We start from the raw sequence: 21,406 nt of genomic DNA, 5'->3' as shown, positions 1-21,406 counted from the left end.
TTTTCAAGTCCTCTAGGCTCAGTACCACAAGTTGCTATATCCAACTCTTGGCCATCTTAGCCCGAGACTAGCTGGGGCTTTTCATTTGGTCTATTCCAAGACATAGCTTCTTAGATAGTCCCCGCTGGAACTGCTGTAGGCAGTCTAAACATATCACCTCTCCCACCCCCAGGTGAGCCTTCCAGTGGCTCCCTGACATCCTCTGGATCAAGTCCCATTTCCTCAAACCAGCAGCATCAGCATCACCTAGAAATCATCTGGAAATGCAAAACTGGGGCTGGGTGCTGAGGCTCACGCCTGTAATCCCAGCACTCTGGGAGGCCAAGGTGGGAGGATCCCTTGAGGCCAGGAGTCCAAGACAAGCCCAGGCAACACAGCAAGACTCTATGTCTACAAAAAAATGGAAAATTGAGTGGAACATGGTGGCATCTGCCTTTAGTCCCAGCTACTAAGGAGGCTGAGGCAGGAGGAGCACTTAAGCCCAGGAAGCTGAGACTGCAGTGAGCTGTAATCACACCATTGCACTCCAGCCTGGGTAACACAGCAAGACCCTATCTCTTAAAAAAAGAAAGAAGAAAATGAAGGAAGGAAGAAAAGGAAGGAAGGAAGGAAGGAAAGAAAGAAAAAAGAAAAGGAAAGGAAGAAAGGAAGGGGGGAAGGAAGAAAGGAAGGAAGGAAGGGAGGGAGGAAGGGAGAGAGGGAGGGAGGAAGACAGGGAGGGAGGAAGGGAGAGAGGGAGGGAGGAAGGGAGAGAGGGAGGGAGGAAGGAAGGAAAGGAAGGAAAGAAGGGAGGAAGGGAGAGAGGGAGGGAGGAAGGGAGAGAGGGAGGGAGGAAGACAGGGAGGGAGGAAGGGAGAGAGGGAGGGAGGAAGGGAGAGAGGGAGGGAGGAAGGGAGAGAGGGAGGGAGGAAGGGAGAGAGGGAGGGAGGAAGACAGGGAGGGAGGAAGGGAGAGAGGGAGGGAGGAAGGGAGAGAGGGAGGGAGGAAGGGAGAGAGGGAGGGAGGAAGGGAGAGAGGGAGGGAGGAAGACAGGGAGGGAGGAAGGGAGAGAGGGAGGGAGGAAGGGAGAGAGGGAGGGAGGAAGGGAGAGAGGGAGGGAGGAAGACAGGGAGGGAGGAAGGGAGAGAGGGAGGGAGGAAGGGAGGGAGGGAGGAAGGGAGAGAGGGAGGGAGGAAGGGAGAGAGGGAGGGAGGAAGGCAGAGAGGGAGGGAGGAAGGGAGAGAGGGAGGGAGGAAGGGAGAGAGGGAGGGAGGAAGGGAGAGAGGGAGGGAGGGAGGGAGGGAAAAAGAAAAAAAGGAAGGAAGGAGAAAACAAAAGCAAACTCTCAGACCCCACTGGAGATCTGACCCAAAAACTCTGGGGATGGGGCCCAAGAGCTGGTGTTGTCGCAGCCTTGGGGACGATTCTGCTGCCCACTGCAGCGTGCAGGCTGGAGTCTTGGTGCAGGCCTCCTTAGGTCTCTCACCATCTGCTCTCCACCTCTCTGCTGCCTTCTCTCTCAGCACTCCCTTCCCTCTTGCATTCAAAGTTCCAGCCAAACTGGGCTACCTCCCACCTCCCAGGCCCCAGCACCCTGGGTTACGCTTATTCTACTGTAGATTTCCTGCCTCTTTTCTAGTCCCTCCCCTTCAAGGGTAAACGATTTGAGAGCAAAGACTGCATCATACCAGCTGCCTGTGTTACAGTGGTGCCTAGCATTTTAGAATAGGTAATCAAGACATATTAGTTGAGTGAATGAATGAATGAAGACGTGCACTTATTTTTTTCTTTTTTTAAGAGACAAGGTCTCACTCTGTCACCCAGGAGTGCAGTGGCATGATCATGGCTCACTGCAGCCTTGAAGTCCTGGGTTCAAGTGATCCCCTCACCTCAGCTTCCTGAGTCGTGTGCCACCACGCCCAACTCATTTTATGTATTTTTTGTAGAGGCGGGGGTCTTGTTATGTTACCCAGGCTGGTCTCAATCTCCTGGCCTCAAGCAATCCTCCTGCCTCAGCCATCACAGCCACCTGCATTAGATTCTGTAGCTCATATTGCTTTCCATGTGCACCCCCATTTCCCTACAGAGAACCTTCAGGGAGAGGAGAAGGTCTAGGCTTCCCAGCCAATCTCCTGCTCCCCACGGGCACTTTTCACCAATCGTAGATGGTGATGGTGCTCCATAAATAACTTGGATTTAAATGGATCGCATTTGACTTTTTTTTTTTTTTTCTTGAGATGGAGTCTTGCTCTGTCGCCCAGGCTCTAGTGCGGTGGCATGATCTCAGCTCACTGAAACTCCACCTCCCAGGTTCAAGTGATTCTCCTGCCTCAGGCTCTCCAGTAGCTGGGATTATAGGCGCCCGCCACTATGCCTGGCTATTTTTTTTTTTTTTTGAGACAGAGTCTCACTCTGTCGCACAGGCTGGAGTGCAGTGTTGCGATCTTGGCTCACTGCAAGCTCCACCTCCTGGGTTCATGCTATTCTCCTGCCTCAGCCTCCCGAGTAGCTGGGACTACAGGCGCCCACCACCACGCCCGGCTAATTTTTTGTATTTTTAGTAGAGACGGTTTCACCATGTTAGCCAGGATGGTCTCGATCTCCTGACCTCATGATCTGCCCACCTCAGCCTCCCATAGCACTGGGATTACAGGCGTGAGCCACCGCACCTGGCCAATAGAGACGGGGTTTTGCCGTGTTGGCCAGGCTGGTCTCGAACTCCTGACCTCAGGTGATAATTTGACTTTAAAATGCTTGGCTGTGCTTGGCCCAGGGCGGAAGCTCACGCCTGTAATCCCAGCACTTTGGGAGGCCGAGGTGGTGGATCACTTGATGTCAGGAGTTCGAGACCAGTCTGGCCAACATGGTGAAACCCCGTCTCTACTGAAAATACAAAAATTAGCTGGGGCAGGGTGGTGCAAGCCTGTAATCTCAGCTACTCAGGAGGCTGAGGCAGGAGAATCGCTTGAACCCAGAAGGCGGAGGTTGCACTGAACTGAGATTGTGGCACTGCATTCCAGTTTGGGTGACAGAGAAAGACTCAGTCTAAAAAAATAAACAGATAAATAAATAAATAAATAGTATAAAATGCTTGGCTGTGCTGGAAAGCCTGGGTTCTAGGTTGCTTTGCTCACAGGCACTTGCCCCTCTGTGCCTCAGTTTCCTCATGCTGCCTGCCTACTTCCCAGAGTTGCTGCAAGGTCAAAGGGCTGAGGATTTGAACAGTAACCTGCCTGGCATTGCTCACCCACCTTAGGAGGAAGGGTGAGTATCCATCTGGACAATGAGAACTACCGGCAGTGATGTGGCAGAGGGTACACAGCTGACCTCGGGGGAATGCAAAACCACTACACACAGAGAAAAACCTGTGAGCCTTGGCCGGGCGCGGTGGCTCACGCCTGTAATCCCAGCACTTTGGGAGGCCGAGGCGGGCGGATCACAAGGTCAGGAGATGGAGACCATCCTGGCTAACACGGTGAAACACCGTCTCTGCTAAAAATACAAAAAAATTAGCCGGGCGCAGTGGTGGGCGCATGTAGCCCCAGCTACTCGGGAGGTTGAGGCAGGAGAATCACATGAGCCTGGGAGGCGGAGGTTGCAGTGAGCCGAGATCATACCACTGCACTCCAGCCTGGAGGACAGAGTGAGACGCCATCTCAAAAAAAAAAAAAAAAAAAATCTGCGTGCTGCAACAACCACTTATGAATTTTTTCCCTAGCTTCTTTACAGAAATAACCAGAAAGACTCCTACCTTCTTCTTAAAAATTTTTCTCAGAATAAATAACTACCAAGGTAGACAGCAACAAAGTTTATCCAGAAGGCCTGCAAGGCCTCTGTGGGTCGGAGATGGTGATATTACTTCCTTCCTGGTCAGAGACGAGCTCCTACCTGTGGTCCCCAGCCATGGCACGGATACAATATTGCTGTGTGGTTCTCCAGCGGCCCCTGGTCCAAGCAGACGTCTTTTGCCTTGTTGTTGCGAAGCTGCAAGAATAGACAAAACACGACCCATGAGAGCTCAGCTAGTGGAGGTGTGGATGCCGAGTCACTGTTCTACAATGGCTTGGTTCCAACTTCATGATGGGAAGACAACACGAGCCTCTAAGTGAGGACCAGGGCTCAAATCTTTGCGGTGATCACCTTAACAAGAAAGATCAAGTCTTAAGCTGGATGGCATGGATGCTAGGTCTCTGACTGTGTCCTGGGCAGCTTGCCCCCCCACCCTCACAGCACCTCCATTCCTAACATGAAAGGCAATCTCAGGGAACTTCTGCATAGAGGAGCACTGGTTACCCCGATCTTAGGCTTCTAAATGGCTTTGAAGCTTCTAAGTGGCTTCTAAGCTTCTCAGTGGCTTCTAAGTCTTCTAAGTGGCTTGTAAAATCCAGTTATCCAGATGGTTAGGCTTGTAAGTGGGCCTCAGCACCGACATTGGTTTTAATAAACTGGGTAATCAGAGGTTAGCTTCTCAGGTCATTACTTGCATAAAGGCATGAAGAGCCTAAAAGCAAATTAGGCTGGACGCGGTGGCTCACGCCTGTAATCCCAGCACTTTGGGAGGCAGGAGGATCGCTTGATCCCAGGAGTTCAAGACCAACATGGGCAACATAGCGAGGCCCCATCCTAAAAAAACATTAAAACAAATTAACCAGCCATGATAGCAAACACTTGTAGTCCCAGCTATTCAGGAGGCTGAGACGGGAGGATCGCTTGAGCCCAGGAGTTCCAGGCTGCAGTGAGCTATGATTGCACCACTTCACTCCAGCCTGGGCGACAGAGCAAGACCTATTTCTAAAAAAAAAGAAAAAAAAAACCTAAAAGCTTACTATCATAAAATGCTCTAGCAGTATCTGTTTATATATTCAAAAACATTTACTGATACCTATGCTGTACTAAGCACCATTGTAGGTGTTTGGTGTTTGGAACGCACCCACGGAGGAAATAGACAAAAGTCCCCAAAGCAACACCCGTGAAACTAGGCATGGGTCTTTGGGAGCATGTGAGAACTGATCTAATTTGGATCTCTGGGTGCACTGTGATCTATACGGGTATCCATCCCACCACCACCCTAGGGTCTCAATGAGTGGGAAAAAGGTCATGTTGCTGGTCCTTTCCATCTATATTCATTCCCCTCCAGGTTATATTCTCCATGGAAACAAAGAGAGGAAAAGGCATTTTGTTCTTTTTCTTTTCTTTTCTTTTTTTGAGACAGAGTTTCGTTCTTGTTGCCCAGGCTGAAATGCAATGGCGCGATCTCGACTCACTGCAACCTCCACCTCCTGGGTTCAAGCGATACTCCTGCTTCAGCCTCCCGAGTAGCTGGGATTACAGTCGCCCGCTACCACGCCCAGTTAATTTTTTGTATTTTTAGCAGAGATGGCGTTTCACCATGTTGGCCAGGCTGATCTCGAACTCCTGACCTCAGGTGATCCACCTGCCTTGGCCTCCCAAAGTGCTGGGATTATAGGTGTGAACCACTGCGCCTGGCTGGCATTTTGTTCTTTATGTACCCAAATTGTGTTTAGGCTCAGACAACTCCAGCAGATTTTTAAATTCTTTCTTTTTCTTTGAGTGACAGGGTCTTGCTCTGTACTCCAGGCTGGAGTGCAGGGGTGCAATCATAGCTCACTGCAGCCTCCATCTCCTGGTCTCAAGTAATCCTCCCACCTCAGCCTCCCAAACTGCTGGGATTATAGGTGTGAACCACTGTGCCTGGCCAAGAGCTCTTTACATATTAAGGACATGAATGTTTTAACAGAATATTTGCTTTACGTCATGATTTGAGGCTGCCAGGCTTTTAAACTTTGTTCTAATGTTTCTGCAATCAAATCTATCATTCAGTAATTTAATAAATATTTATTGAAGGCCTGGTAAGTGCCTGGCACTGTGCTAAATTAATGAGCAAAAGATAAATAACATAGTCCCTGCCCTAAAGTAGTCCACGGTCTACTGCAATGTTTGAAATATGCTAGGGCCAACAAGGAGAGCTTCTTTTTTATTTTTTATTTTTGAGACAGAGTCTTGCTCTGTCACCAGGCTGGAGTGCAGTGGCGCAATCTCGGCTCACTGCAACCTCCACCTCCTGGGTTCAAGTGATTCTCGTGCCTCAGCCTTCTGAGTAGCTGGGATTACAGGCACGCGCCACCACACCCAGCTAATTTTTGTATTTTTAGTAGAGACAGGGTTTCACCATATTGGCCAGGATGGTCTCCATCTCCTGACCTCGTGATCCACCTGCCTCGGCCTCCCAAAGTGCTGGAAATACAGGCGTGAACCACTGCAACTGGCCAAGGAGAACTTCTTTACCCCTTCTGAGGATTCAGAGATAACTGCTAAGAGATGACTCCTTCCCTAAGCGTTAAAAGCATATGTGGGCTGGGTGCGGTGGCTCATGCCTGTAATCCCAGTGCTTTGGGAGGCTGAGGCTGGAAGATTGCTTAAGGTCAGGAGTTTGAGACAAGCCTGGGCAACTTAGTGAGACCCCAACTTCACAAAAAATAAACAAAATTAGCTAGGCATGGTGGCATGTGTTTGTAGTCCCAGCTACTCAGGAGTCTGAGGTGGGAGGGTGGCTTCAGTCTAGGAGTTTAAGGCTACAGTGAGCTGAGATTGTGCCACTGGATTCCATCTTGGGTGACAGAGCAAGGCTGTGTCTCAAAAAAAAAGAAAAAGTTGTCTAGAGCCAACAGCAGTGGCTCACACCTGTGGTATCAGCTACTAGGGAGGCTGAGGTGGGAGGATTGCTTGAGCAGAGGAGTTCTTGGCTATAGTATGTCATGATCATGCTACTGTACTGTAGCCTGGGCAACAGAGCAAGACCCTATCTCTTTTTTTTTTTTTTTTTTTAAAGGAAGAGCTATTTAAAAATTGGTTTTTGATTAATTTGGTTTCTTTCATTTAACACTATAGTCCATCTGAAATATATATATCTGTAAATGGTGATACTCAGCAGGTAGAAAAGGAGTAATAGAACCAGATGCCTTAAAATGTTAACATTGATTATATCTGGGAATTGGGATTTGGAGTAAGTTTAGTTTTCATCTTTATATTTCCGATAGAATGTATGTATTGATTTTATTATTTTAAGAAAGTTTGTAAAAACAAAAGCCTTCTCTCTTCCAAATAATCAGACTATGATCACAATGTCACCCCCAATGCCACCCCCACTGTACGGCTCAAGGGACATCATTTATACTGTGGTTGATGTCAAAGGCAGCTCCTGGAGTTGTGCAGTGCACAGACTTGGAGCTGTACACAGCAGCTCTGGCAGCCTTCCAGCCTAAGTGGTTTACGCCTATAGCCCCAGATACTCGGGAGGCGGAAGTGGGAGAATCACTTGAGCCCAGGACTTCAAGGCCAGCCTGGCAACATAGTGAGACCTCTATAAAAACAAAAACAAAAACAAAAACACAAAATTAGCCAGATGTGATGATATGTACCTGTAGTCCCAGCTACTTGGAAGGCTGAGGTGGGAGAATAGCTTGAGTCCAGGAGTTCAAGGCTACAGTGAGCCAAGATTGTGCCACTGCACTCCAGCCTGGGGGGCACAGGCTGGTCATCATGTTTATTATTTCCTTTTTAGTAACTATTTTTCTTCTAATGACGAAAGTATCACCTAACATTAGTGAAAGCTGGAAAAGCATGACAAAGTACCCACTTGCAAAACTGCCCAAAGTCCTACTTACTACCCAAGGTAATTATAAGTATCTTCTCCATTTCCCAATGCTATTATCACACTTGCTTCCAATCTAAAATAGCAGCGAATTCAGTTTTATCATCCTGAGTTTTTTCCTCTTAAGCATTATGGTATCAATATTTTTCTCATGTCATTAAACTTTTGTACGCACCATTTATAACAGCTATAAAATATCCCCAACCATGAATGCATTACATTCAACTAATCTCCAAGTTAAATTAAAAAAAAAAATTTCCTCAAAAATAACATGTCTGAGCTGAACAATTTTACTCTCAAATCTTTGTCCTTATTTCAGATTATTTGCTTGGGATATGAGTGGAGAAGAAACTATGACTGTCATTATCAAGCTTTTTAATACATGTGGCTCAAATTGCTTTTTAAAAGGCTTGTTTCAATTTGCACTCACAGAAGATATGATTTTTTTCATATTACTAAGGCCTTGCCTGTAAAGTATCAACACAAAAAATGAATCTTTGTTCATTTGCGGATAGGGGAAAAAAAAACACCTCTGTGTATTTAATTTTTTATTTTCTTTGACTATGAAATAAATTTAAAATTGTCATATGTTTTTCATCCATGTGTATTTTTTCTTGTGTAACTGACCTTGTACTTTGTTTATTTTTCTTTGGGGATGTTTTATTTTGTTGTTTAAATCAAATTTTTAAAATCATGCCTGTAACCCCAGTACTTTGGGAGGCTGAGGCGAGTGGATCACTTGAGGTCAGGAGTTCAAGACCAGCCTGGCCAACATGGCAAAACCTCGTTGCTACAAAAACACAAAGATTAGCTGGGCGTGGTGGCGTGTGCCTGTAATCCCAGCTACTCGGGAGGCTGAGACAGGAGAATTGCTAAAACCCAGGAGATGGAGGTTGCAGTAAGCCAAGATTGTGCCTCTGCACCCTAGCCTGGGTGACTGTTTCAAAAAAAAGAAAAAAATTAACTTAACTTGCGAAGCTAGTTATATATTAATGGTATTTGTTCATCTATAGCATTTGTGGTATATGTATTTTCAGTTTGGTGTATTATTTCTCTACTCAGTTGATGTACAGATTATTTTAATATTTATGAGCTTGGATCCATGACACATTTCCTTTGCATTTCTTGCATGGATTTCATTCTTAGAAAGCCCTTCCTCATTCAGAGATCAGATTCATCACTATTTCCTCATGGTTCTTTTATTATTTCTTTCATGTAATGCTACAGTTCATCTGAAATCTACTTTGGTAAATGGTGAGCTGTAAGAATCTAAATTGATTTATTTTCCAAAAAGCTAGGCAATTGAGCCAATTGTCTTATTGTCTTAGGAATAATCCATTCACTGCCCATTGTTTGATTCTTCCTTTATATTTAATCTTACTTTGATAATTTTAAAAAATTCATGCTTTTATTTTGGAGAAGAAAAGGCAAGGCAGTTCAGATCTATTAATAATTACTGTTGTGTGCCAGGTACCATTTTTTTTTTTTTTTTGAGACAGAGTCTCACTCTATCACCCAGGCTGGAGTGCAGTGGCGCGATCTCAGCTCACTGCAACTTCTGCCTATCGGGTTCAAGCAATTCTCCTGCCTCAGCCCCGAGTAGCTGGGATTACCTACACCAGCCACCAAGCTCAGCTAGTTTTTTAATATATATATCTATATAGACAGGACTTCCCCATGTTGGCCAGGCTGGTCTTGAACTCCCGACTTCAAGTGATCACCCGCCTTGGCCTCCCAAAGTGCTGGGATTACAGGCGTGAGCCACGGTGCTTGGCCATGCCAGGTACCGTTCTATGAACTCCACACATCACAGCTCATTTTATCCTCCCAGGAACCCTGTAGAGGAGATACTCTCCTTCCTCCCATTTTATAGATGAGGGAATGGCTGCCAAGCAGACCCACACAGCTGGTAACAGCCTACTAGGATTTGAACCCAGCAGGCTGGCTGTAGTCTTCATGTATCCCTAACCGCCCTAGAGACTGCCCTTGCAAGACGTGAGCATCCCATTCCAAATTCCAGCTCGGGAGGGTCACCACTCTACACCCTGATGACTTAACCTGTGGTTGATTTATTTTCTATAAAAGGCAGCAGGCAAAGAATAGGAAAATCCACAGTTGTAGAAAAATGTAAATACTCCTAAGTCAAAGGGATTCTTCTTAGCTTTAACCTGGTAGTCACAGGGAGTCCCAGGAAAGAAAACCCGATTGCAGAGCTAATGGGGTGTCTCAGCCAAATTGAGAGCACCTGGCTCTCTGCTCCTTGGCCTGACTGCGTGTCACCGATTCCATCTCAAACAGGCATCACAAAGGAGAATGAGGTGGATGCATGAGTGTTTCTATATGAAGATGTTCTCAGCAATGGTACTTGTGATATTTTAAAATTGGAAAAGACACCAGTGTCTATATTCTCAAGCAAAGCCCAGCTTACACAAAAAGTGGAACCATGTGCGGCCATTAATTACTGACAAAAAATATTTCATGATACACTTATATATCCTCCATATTATTGAGTAAAATTTCAAATTATTAGGCATTGTGAATGGAATGGTTTTAGTAAAAAAAAATACATGGATATATACACATGCACACATATACACACACATGCACACACACACACGTGCACACACACACACACACAGTCCGGAGGCCCACACATCAAAGTGTACACGTTATCTCTGGTATCCAGATCCCCAAGTCCAATCTTGGCTTTGTGACTTATACGCTCTGTGACCTTAGGTAAGTTAGATAATTTCTCTAAGTTGCAGTTTTCTTATCAAGAAAACAGAAATAACGCTAATCTCTCATAAGGTGAAGGTGAAATTAATTTGTATGCAAAAAGCACTTAGAATAGTGCCCAGTACTTCAAAAGCACTCAAATATTCATCCCTAGTATTATTATTTTCAAAATGTTCTCGAATGCATATTGATGGTATTTGTAATAAGAGAAAAATCGCTTTGCTTTCAGGTTTAGAAAGGTGATATGATCACACCATAGACAATCTGAGAACGTTTCCTCCTTTCTTTGATAAGTGATTCCAGCCCACAGCACACAGCAATGGAGGACTGCAACCCTCCTGCCTCTCGTTACATCCAAACTTCCTGCTCAATATCTCCATTTACAGGTCCCAGAGGACCTCAAAGTCAAAATTTCCCAAACAGGATTCATTATCTGCTACATATCTCAGGCAAAGAAGACTATCATAGTCTTTTATCCATAGTCCATTGTAACATTCAACACATTTGTTCCCTACCCCAACCCCCCGGCTAGAGAGAATCTTGCTATCAGGGCCAGCACCTCCAAAAACCACTCATTGAATGAATGAATGAGCAACTCTATTTCTCCCCAGCGAAGCAACCCACAGCATATTGAACAGCATTCCAAGCCAAAAGCATGCACGGTCTGAATTACCTCCCCGTAAGCAACGGTATTATTGTATCTTCTCATTTCTGGGTAAACATGGTCCAGGTACCACTGGAAATTCTTACACTTTAAACTTTTCCTTAATGCTCTTCTTTCGGAGACATCACCGATGTCAATTCCCGGATTCTGAAAGGAGAGAGAAGCCAAGGGGTGTTAGTGACTGTGGAGCTCTGGCCAGAGTGGGGCACAGGTGGAGTCACTTTCAGGGAAACCTTCACATAGAAGATCTTAAGCCTGGGCTGGGCACGGTGGCTCATGCCTGTAATCCCAGCACTTTGGGAGGAGGAGGTGAGTGAATCACGAGGTCAGGAGTTCGAGACCAGCCTGGCCAACACGGTGAAACCCCGTCTCTACTGAAAATACAAAAAATTAGCTGGGCATGGTGGTGGGCACCTGTAATCTCAGCTACTCAGGAGGCTGAGGCACGAGAATCACTTAAACCCAGGAGGTGGAGGTTGCAGTGAGCCGAGATCATGCCACTGCACTCCAGCCCGGGCGACAGTGCGAGACTCCGTCTCAAAAAGAAAAAGAAAAAAAAAGATCTTAAGCCTCGTATGCTTATTCAGAAGGGTGTTTGTTTTTGTTTTTGTTTTTTTGAGTCACAGTCTTGGTCTATCACCCAGGCTGGAATGCAGTGGCACGATCTCATCTCACTGCAACCTTGGCCTCCCGGGTTCAAGCGATTCTCCTGCCTCAGCCTCCCCAGTAGCTGGGATTCCAGGCTCGCATCACCATGCCTGGATAATTTTTATATTTAGAGACGGGGGTTTCATCATGTTGGTCAGGCTGGTCTCGAACTCCTGACCTCAACTGATCAGCCAGCCTCGGCCTCCCAGAGAGCTGGGATTACAGGTGTGAGCCACTGCACCTGGCCAGAAGGGTGGTTTAAGGAGACCTATTTGATTCATCCAGACCCAGGCCAGGGAATCCTCCTTCCTGAGCAAAATCAGGAACCTACAGCAATAAAGGTCCCAGACAAGTCAACCATCCTTATCATTGCTGTGCAAATGGATTTCTGGGACACGCTGATGTTGACGACCTACATTCTCAGTTTCTGCTCTTCCGCATTTCCTTAGTAACTATCAGAGACAATTATTAGAGGAATTATTTGATTACGACAAGAAAATAAATGCCTACAACCACCTCCTGTCTTTTCTTTCCTATACCTGCAAAATTTCTCCTTTTGTTGGCTCTTTGCGAAGTTCATTACATGCAGAAGTGAAAATAATTTTCCATTGCAAAGCTTGTAATGATGTTCTAATGAATAATTCACTCTGCTTTTACAGAAATGAACCCGTAATGGCTGCTGTGTGCTGACAGGGAAAATAAAGTATCTGAAATATGACTCTGCAGACTCAGCTGCAAGATGGCCAGGAATTAGCAGAGACAGGATGCACTGGGGGGCCTGGGAGAAGACTTCAAATTATGTCATTAAGATCACTTGGGCAGTCAAGCAATGACTTTAAAGGGAAATCCCTTTAAATGTCAAACTTATTCAACCTCAAAGACAACCCTGAGCAGTAACCTTTAACTCTTTGTTTTAATATATTTAGTATGATCCATGAAATGGTCTTTTTTTTTTTTTTTGAGATGGTGTCTGGCCCTTGTTGCCCAGGCTGGAGTGCAATGATGCGATCTTGGCTCACTGCAACCTCTGCCTCCCAGGTTCAAGCGATTCTCCTGCTTCAGCCTCCCGAGTAGCTGGAATTAAAGGCATGCGCCACCTCGCCCAGCTAATTTTGCATTTTTAGTGGAGACAGGGTTTCTCCATGTTGGTCAGGCTGGTCTCGAACTCCCAACCTCAGGTGATCTGCCCGCCTCGGCCTCCCAAAGTGCTGGGATTACAGGCGTGAGCTAATGGTCATTTTTTAAAAGCCTGGTAGGTTACCACTGGCATTTGGGACCAGAGATTGTCTGCAGTCATGGACAAAGCACTTGGCTACAGTCAAAAGACTTGAGTTATTTATAACTCTAAGTCACACCACCATTCCAGGTCAAAACTTGAGGCCAGGCACAGTGGCTCACACCTGTAATCCCAGCACTTTGGGAAGCTGAGGCGGGAGGATTGCTTGAGCCAAAGAGTTCAAGACCAGCCTGGGCAACGTGGCAAAACCTTGTCTCTACAAAAAATACGGAAGTTAGACAGGTAGGGGGCGCAAGCCTGTGGTCCCAGCTACTCAGGAGGCTGAGGTGGGAGGATGGCTTGAACCTGGGAGACGGAGGTTACAGGGAACCAAGATCGTACCACTACACTCCAGTCTGGGTGACAGAGTGAGATCCTATCTCAAAAAAAAAAAAATTCCCCTTTACAAAACAGGAATAATAATAATACCTATTTCACTATTTCACAGGGCTGGGGTGAGGTTTTGTATGAGGACCTGAACTGACTTCCCTGCCCATGTGCTTTGTGTGGGACCTTGAACGAGCCCCTTTTAGCTTCTCATAGCTTCAATTTCTTCATCTGTAAAATGAACATCATAATACATTCATATCAAGCTAGCATTTATGGAACTCTTAATATTTGCTAAGCTCTGTTCTCAGCCTTATTTTATCTTCACGGGAGTCCTATCAGATAAATTTTAATAATCCATGTTTATAGATGAGGAAACTGAGGCAGACAGTTCTTATGTCATGAGGTTGTTATGAGAATTAAATAAGATATTACAAATAACGACTTACTAGGTACCTGGGACATAGTAAGTGCTCAACGAATGTTACCTATCTTTACATAATAGTAATAATGGCTAAAAGCACTTATTACTTAACAGCTAAAAAGTGCTAAGTGTCCAGAAGGGGTTTTTTAATTCTTGAGAATGTATTTCAAAACTTCTAACAACATTGAATAAATTCACTTTTATCTTCTTGACCCACATATCTGGCACATATTCAACTGTATTTCTTCTGTTCTGGGCTCTAGCCTCCTGATACATAGGGGCTGCCATCTCTCAATGGGCACCACTCCAGGTGACTTTCCAGCATGGCTCAGACACCTATGGGTGCTCTGGCTGAGGAGATAAACTGAGCTGTGGCTGAGGGTGCAGGTTACCCTGCTGTGCAGCATAGGACGAACAATGCACTCTGTGCCAGGTGCTACTCTCAGCATGCCACATGTATAAATTCATTTAGTTCTTACAATCACCCCAAGAAGGAGAATCTGCTATTATCCTCATTTTACAGCTGAGGAAAATAAGGTACAGCCGACCCTTTATATCCATGGTTTCTGCATCCATCGGTTCAACCAACTGCAGACTGAAAATATTTTTTAAAAGCCCAGTAAGAACAATACAACAATACAAAAATACAAATAAAGCATAAGAATTATTTACACAGCATTTACATTGTATTATCTATAAGTAATCTAGAGATGATTCAGCCATAAAAAGAAATAAATTAACAGTATTTGCAACGACCTGGATGAGATTCGAGAGTATTATTCTAATGGAAAACCAAACATCGTATGTTTTCACTGATATGTGGGAGCTAAGCTATGAGGATGCAAAGGTATAAGAACGATACAATGGACTTTGGGGACTTCAGGGGAAGAGTGGGAGGGGGGCGAGGGATAACAGACAACAAATATGGTGCAGTGTACACTGATCGGGTGACGGTTGCACCAGGATCTTACAAATCACCACTAAAGAACTTACTCATGTAACCAAATACCACCTGTACCCCAATAACTAATAGAAAAATAAAATTAAAAAAATTTTGTGCTGCCATAAAAAAATTTATATAAATCTTTATATTATATATTTTATATATTATATAAATATATATTTTATACATCATATAAATATATATTTTATACATATATATACACACACAGGAGGTTATACTTAGGTTATGTGCAAACACTATGCCATTTTGTATCAGGGGCTTGAGCATCTGTGAATTTTGCTATCCACAGGGAATCCTGGAACAAATACCCTGTGGATACCAAGGGATGAATGGTACAGAGAAGATGAGTGGATTTGGTCAAGATCTCCTGACTCATAAATGATAGAGTTGGGATTCAAACCACGCTAATATACAACTACCGCATGACACTCCTGTGGGGCTGCAGTAACATGGAAATTTCCTTGGGCCATCTTCTGAGCAGAATGTGGAGGAGAGCTGAAGAGCTAGGGGATTTGGCATAGAGTAAAGGCATATGATACGGGGCAGCTGGAGCTCCATGGGAAGTCACACACTGGCAGGATGAAGGGTCTGCTGTGAAATATCTGGGCAAGAACTTCCTGGACATAGCATATCATCAGGAGCAGGGCAGCCAGATTAACATAATAAGACTGGGATTAACACACTAAGACCCTTCTAATCTCTGTAAGTGGATTTAAAGAGACTTCCATTGTGCTAGCCCTGGAGTTAGGCAGGAGTTCTAAAGCTGAGACATCTGTGAATCCCTTTGAAATGCATTCATAATTTTTCTAAGCATGAGCATTTTCTGGGGAGGAACGATTGGTTTATTAAATAAATAGTAATCAAACAGTAAGGATCACTGTTCTGGGGTGGTGGGGAAAGGCTGGTGATCCCTACCTCCAGCGGCAGGTTCCACGCTATGTACACATGAGACTTGTAATCGTCCATCCAGACCTCAGCAACACGAAGAGCATTCCTCTTGGTGTAGAAGCCAATGTTGCTATTATATGGCTTCTTCTTCCGCTCAATGTGGGCCACCCGTGAGCAAGGAAGGACCTCCATGCTGCCCCCACAGAGCCATACCTAGGGGTACAAAGATTTCATCAGCCTGAAAAAGAAATTCCCAGAGGCTATGCCCCCTCCCCAAGCCCAAAAGCAATGGTTCAGCTGACTTTGCATAAACGTAAAATACATTTTAATATATAAAGCCAATGAGAGGTTGTGTACGGTGGTTCATGCCTATAATCCCAGCACTTTGGGAGGCCGAGGTGGGCAGATCACTTGAGGTCAGGAGTTGGAGACCAGCCTGGCTAACATGGTGAAACCTCGTCTCTACTAAAGATAGAAAAGTTAGCCAGGCATGATGGCGCACACCTATAATCCAGCTACTCAGGAGGCTGAGGCACAAGAATCACTTGAACCCGGGAGGTGGAGGTTGCAGTGAGCTGAGATAGTGCCACTTCACTCCAGCCTGGGTGACAGGGCAAAACTTTGTTTCTAAATAAATAAATAAATAAATAATGCCAATGAGAGTTCAAGGTTGGTTTGTTACTGCAGCATGGTCTAACCTAACCTGACTAAAACATACAAAAAATAGGCTTGGGAGAATTCTTATAGAAACAACAGCTCAGGATATAAAATCCACCTCTAGGTAAGAAAGGCCCATAAACCTAAGCTGCCCATGGCAACACATGAGTTTTCTTATGTTCTCAATAATGCACAACTGACATCCCTGAAGGCTGCCTTTCCCATCTGGCTGAAGCTGTGCCCTGCCAATGTAGAATGGAAAATTCAAACTAAGAAACAGATCTTCTTTATTCATATCAGCACAAGCTGTATATAATGATCTAGTTCTGTGTTATGTTTTGTTTTATTTTGTTTTGAGACAGGGTCTCTCTCTATCACCCAGACTGGAGTGCAGTGGTGCGATCACAGCTCACTATAACTTTGAACTCCTGGCTTCAAGTGATCCTCCTGCCTCAGCCTTCCAAGTAGCTGGGACTACAGGTACGTGCCTCCATGCCCAGTTAATTTTTAAATTTTTTTGTAGAGATGAGGTCTCGCTATGTTGCCCAGGCCGGTCTCACACTCCTGGCCTCAAGCGATTCTTCCACCTCGGCCTCCCAAAGTGTTGGTATTACAAGCATGTGCCACTACTCCCAGCCTAGTTCTACACTGTTAATATGCTCTACTTTGGAGTCCTACGGGTACAGATGCCAAGCCTTCTGGAAGCATCCACTCCAATGCCATCATGAGCAGCCGTCGCTTGCTATTACTGAACTATTCAGAAAGAAAGTTGCAATGATGGCTGCCTTTGAGGGATGCAAAAGCCCAAGGATGTGGGACTTCTCATCCCTCTGCATGGGGATGGCAGGCACCTAGGCCGTAAGGCCCTGCTCCAAAAGGAAAGCTGGACTATCCACTTCTCTTGGTCCAGGTGGGAAAAAAAAAAAAAACCTTATTGTTAAAAAAAAATTAATTTATGGAAATGAAGTTCCTAGTACCAGTGGAAAAAAAGGAAAATGACAGAAAAGTTTCAGGAACCTGTGAGGCTGTTCTGCTGTGAAGACAGTGTATGCTCTGCATAAGTGACAGTTTTTGCAGGTGAGCTGACTCAGGTAGGCTCATTCCAAGATGGGTTACTTCAAGCCATTCCACCTTTAGTCTCCCAGTAACCACCAAAGCAAGAATACTGGGACACTCTTGAGTGTCTGCATACCCCCTTCTTGACTTTTGTTGGCTGAATTTGGTGGCAAAATTTGTTTGTGTGTGTATGATGTTCTGTTTCTATTTCCCAACTTCGGTTATATCACAGGGAAACGATACAGATAGAAAATTCTCCCATAAGCAAGAATCCTCACTTTGCGTGCTTCTTCCAGGAGGAATTGTGGGCTAAGTGGTTAGTAGAGAATAGATGTTCCAGACTTCTTTGATCTGGGACTGGACAGCTAGATGCCCTCTCATGTTAGGTTAGACCCAGCTGCTGGCCATGGAAGGAAGTCAAGGAGGCCAAATGTTGGCAAAGGGCCTGGGAATAGAGACACGAAACTGGTGTCTTAGAGAGTAAAACAAGGCGGCTGAATTTCAAGGTATGGACAATATATAAAGAATCAGGGTCTCACAATAATGTTGCAAGACTCAGTGAATGAATGAAAAGTTATACCATGTTCAAGAATTGGAAGAATTAACATTGTCAAGATGGTAATACACCCAAAATTGATCTAAAAATTCAACACAATCCCTATAAAAATCCCAGCTGAATTCCTTGCAGAAATTAACAAGCAGATCCTAAAGTTCGTAAGGAAAAACAAGGGACCTCAAGTAGCTAAAACAACCTTGAACAAACTGGGAGGACTTCACTCCCCAATTTCAAAATTTAATACAAAGCTACTATAGTCAAGACGGTGTGGTACTGGCATAAGGACAGACATACGGATCAATGGAATAGAACTGAAAGTCCAGAAATAAACTCTCACACTTATGGTCAACTAACTTTCAACAAGGGTGTCAAGACAATTCAGTGGGCTAAGGAATAATATCTTCAACAAATTGTGCTGGAACAACATGTAAAAGAATGGACATGGCTCCTACCTCACACCATATAAAAAATTAACTCAAAATGGATCAACGACCTAAACATAAGGGCTAAAACTATAAAACTCTTAGAAGAAAACATAAGAGTAAAAATTCATGACCTTGGATTAAGCAAACGTCCCAACAATTGATTAATGCATAAATAAAATGTAACATATCCATATGATGGGATATTATTTGGGGAAAAAATGAAATGTTGATACATGCTACAACATGGATGAACCTGGAAAGCATGCTAAGCAAAATAAGCAAATCACAAAGGACTACATATTCTATGATTCCATTTATATGAAATGTCTGGTAAATAAATTGATGGTTGCTTGGGAGGTGGTGGGCAGGGGGCTGGAGGAAGGTAGAGTGACTGCTAATGGGTTTGGTGGTTCTTTTTAGGGTGATGAAAACATTCTAATATTGATTGTGGTGAACTTTGCACAGCTCAAACATACTGAAAAAACCATTGAGTGGCACATTTTAAATGGATGAATTATAATGGTATGTGAATATATCTACAAAGCCGTTATAAAAATAGATAGATGATAGATAGATAGATAGACAGACAGACAGACAGACAGATAGATAGATAAACAGAGAGATGGGGGAAAGTAGATTCGGGCGTGAATCTCAGTTTGGGGAGGCTCAGGAGGATGGATGGAAGCAAAGCAGAACTCTTCAAGGACTTAGCAGGGATGACAGACACAGGCGCATAAGAGACCTTAGCAAAAGCCTGAAACCCAGTCATAAGAACACAGGTGCCAAGTGGGAACAGAACCCACAAGCCAGTCTGACTTGGCACTATGTCCTCCACAAGCCATCCAGACCAAGGTCAGGATGGCTTTCATGCCTGGGGTGCAGCCAAACTCCCAAGAGGGTTCTAGTGGATGTAGCTGTTAGGAGTGGAGGTGAGAGGATGGAGGAGCCAGATGTTGGCTGTGTTAGCCCTGTGCTGGACACCAAGCCTTTTAAACAAGGGGAGGGAGATGGTGTAACAGACAGGTGGCAGGAAGCTCAGCACATCTGTCCTGTGTGGCAGAGACATGGGCTTCCTGTCCTGGGCTCTGTGGTGTGGATATCAGCCAGCACACTCAGTGTGCATTGACCCAAAGTCCCTCAGCTCTCCCTGTAGAGTCTGGGGAGGACTCAGAGGCTCCTGGAATAGCAGATGTCTTGAAGGTATGCCCTGCTGTGGGGTCCAGCAAGCCCAGGGTGAATTGCCAGGGTCAGTGCCTGCCCTGGAATCCTGCTGCTGGCCTGGATGCCCACAACATTGCCATCACTGGGCATGCACTGTGGTCATTATCCTGCCTGCCTCAGCCTAAGTCTGCACTTTAGCTCATCACCTCCAGTGACTCAGACTGGATTTTAAATCCTAAACATGAACTGTCATTAGCGGCACCTCTTGTGTGAGACAGAAGACGAGAGCTCCTCTTGCTCATCTCTCCTCTACTCTCCACTTTCACAGGCCCCTCCCCTTAGAGAGGCAAGTATACCTGCTCTGCCTGCTCCAAACCCCAGGACCAGTCCAGTAATGACAGAAAGCACCAAAACCAACTCCCTCATCAGCTTATCACAGATGAGGAAACTGAGGGTCAAAGAGGTGGAGAAAGTGGTTCATAACCCCACAGTCAGTAAGGGGAGGAGTCAGAACCACACCCCCGACCACATGCAACAGCAGCAGACACTGGCCCCTCCTGCCCTGGGAGAGCTGACCTACAGCTGTAGACCCCTTGGCTTCTCTTCAGTCACAGCCCTGTCCCTCACTCTGGGTGCCTGGTTGGTGCCTCTGACCTGCATTGTAACCACAGTGAGCAGGGGAAACAGTGAGGACAGAGCTGGGCATATAGATATATGCAGAGGAAGCTCCATGGATCTGCAGTGGCACCAATGACACCCTAGGGTCAGAGGTCAAAGCCTGCTGCTGCACGGATCCAAGTGGCGGCATGGCTGTGCAAGGGAGGCTGGAAGATGCCTGGGAGACAAGTGATTCTTTAGGCCTCAGGCTCTGCTCTGTGTTGGCTGGGGGTGATCACCAGCAGAGCTCACGGGCTGGCTCTAAGTGATGATGAGCTGATGTGAAGTCTGCCAGTGGTTAAGCAACCAGGCCTACATAGCAGATGGAAAGAAATGCAAGAAAGTGGACTGAAGGCTTTGAGCCTTAGCAATAAACCAACAGTCCAGCTAAGTCCCCTATGGAGGGGTATTCCCGGAAGGAGTGATATTCCACCTTGGCCTCTGAGTCCACCCAAGAGGTCTGGAAGCAAAAGGGGTACCCTCTAAAGGGAACGATCCAGTTTATGTTTCTACCACACATAAGACCCAGCTATGAGTATCCCAAGTACAGCTGGTCCCAAGAAAGGGTCCTGCGGATCTATTCTCTACATCAGTGTTTACCAGCCCACATGGTGAGTTCCTAGGCAGGCTGAAGAAATGAAGAGAAATGCACAGAAAGGTAGGAACGAGACTCTGACTGGCATGTCGCTGATGCCAAGAGCAGAGGGAAGTGCCCAAATGGAAAGCGCCCCAGGCTGTGGCTCCTCACACAGTGGAGGGAGGAGGCCTTCCAGATGGGTTGGAATGGGCCAGGAGGAGGGCACGCTCCAAGCTCTGGGACCAGTCCTGGAGGCAAAGAACCCACCGCAGGGTTCTTGGTGACCCTTTGCTAGGGAAGTGGGGAAGTGGCCCTGCTTAAATGGATATGGGCCTCCAGGAGGTGTGCTGACTCCAGAAACAGACGCTCATCCATTTATTTATTCATCAAAAAATGATCCATTCAGGGCCTACCGGGCTGGGCAGGGGGGATGAAATGAGAGGTGCTAGCAGACAAGGTCCTTGCTGTCATGAAGTGGATAATCTAGCAAGGGAAATGCATTAATCAAAGAATCACAGGCAGAAATGCACCATCACAAAGGGAGCTTTTCCATGAGGGAAAACAACACAGGGCTAAAAATCTAGCGTGTAACACGAGGATGTGGCCAGTGGGCTCAGAGAAAGCATCCCCCAGGAAAGGATACTAAGGTGAAGTCTGAAGGGCTAGGCTGAGCTGAGTAGAGGAAGTGGGCAACAGTCCCAAGCCCAGAGGCAGCCAGCACAGTTGCAATGACCTTGTG

The 21,406-nt window shown here is 45.6% G+C and overlaps 1 protein-coding gene across 1 annotated transcript in view; it reads right to left on the bottom strand.

Annotated features, from left to right (window-relative positions):
• The window catches only part of GALNT17 (polypeptide N-acetylgalactosaminyltransferase 17), a 581,508-nt gene that overhangs the window by 31,918 nt on the left and 528,184 nt on the right, over positions 1 to 21,406 (bottom strand). Inside the window, exons 7-9 of the mRNA XM_016957563.4 lie at positions 15,606 to 15,791; positions 11,061 to 11,198; positions 3,868 to 3,963 (exon numbers count right to left, since the gene is read on the bottom strand). Of these exons, the coding sequence (XP_016813052.2) occupies positions 3,868 to 3,963; positions 11,061 to 11,198; positions 15,606 to 15,791 (420 nt within the window). The remainder of the gene's footprint in view (positions 1 to 3,867; positions 3,964 to 11,060; positions 11,199 to 15,605; positions 15,792 to 21,406) is intronic.

Source organism: Pan troglodytes, chromosome 6, assembly GCF_028858775.2.
Source record: "Pan troglodytes isolate AG18354 chromosome 6, NHGRI_mPanTro3-v2.0_pri, whole genome shotgun sequence".
Taxonomy (NCBI): domain Eukaryota; kingdom Metazoa; phylum Chordata; class Mammalia; order Primates; family Hominidae; genus Pan; species Pan troglodytes.
Note: the sequence above shows the minus strand (reverse complement) of the source record. Positions and strands in the feature narration are given on the sequence as shown.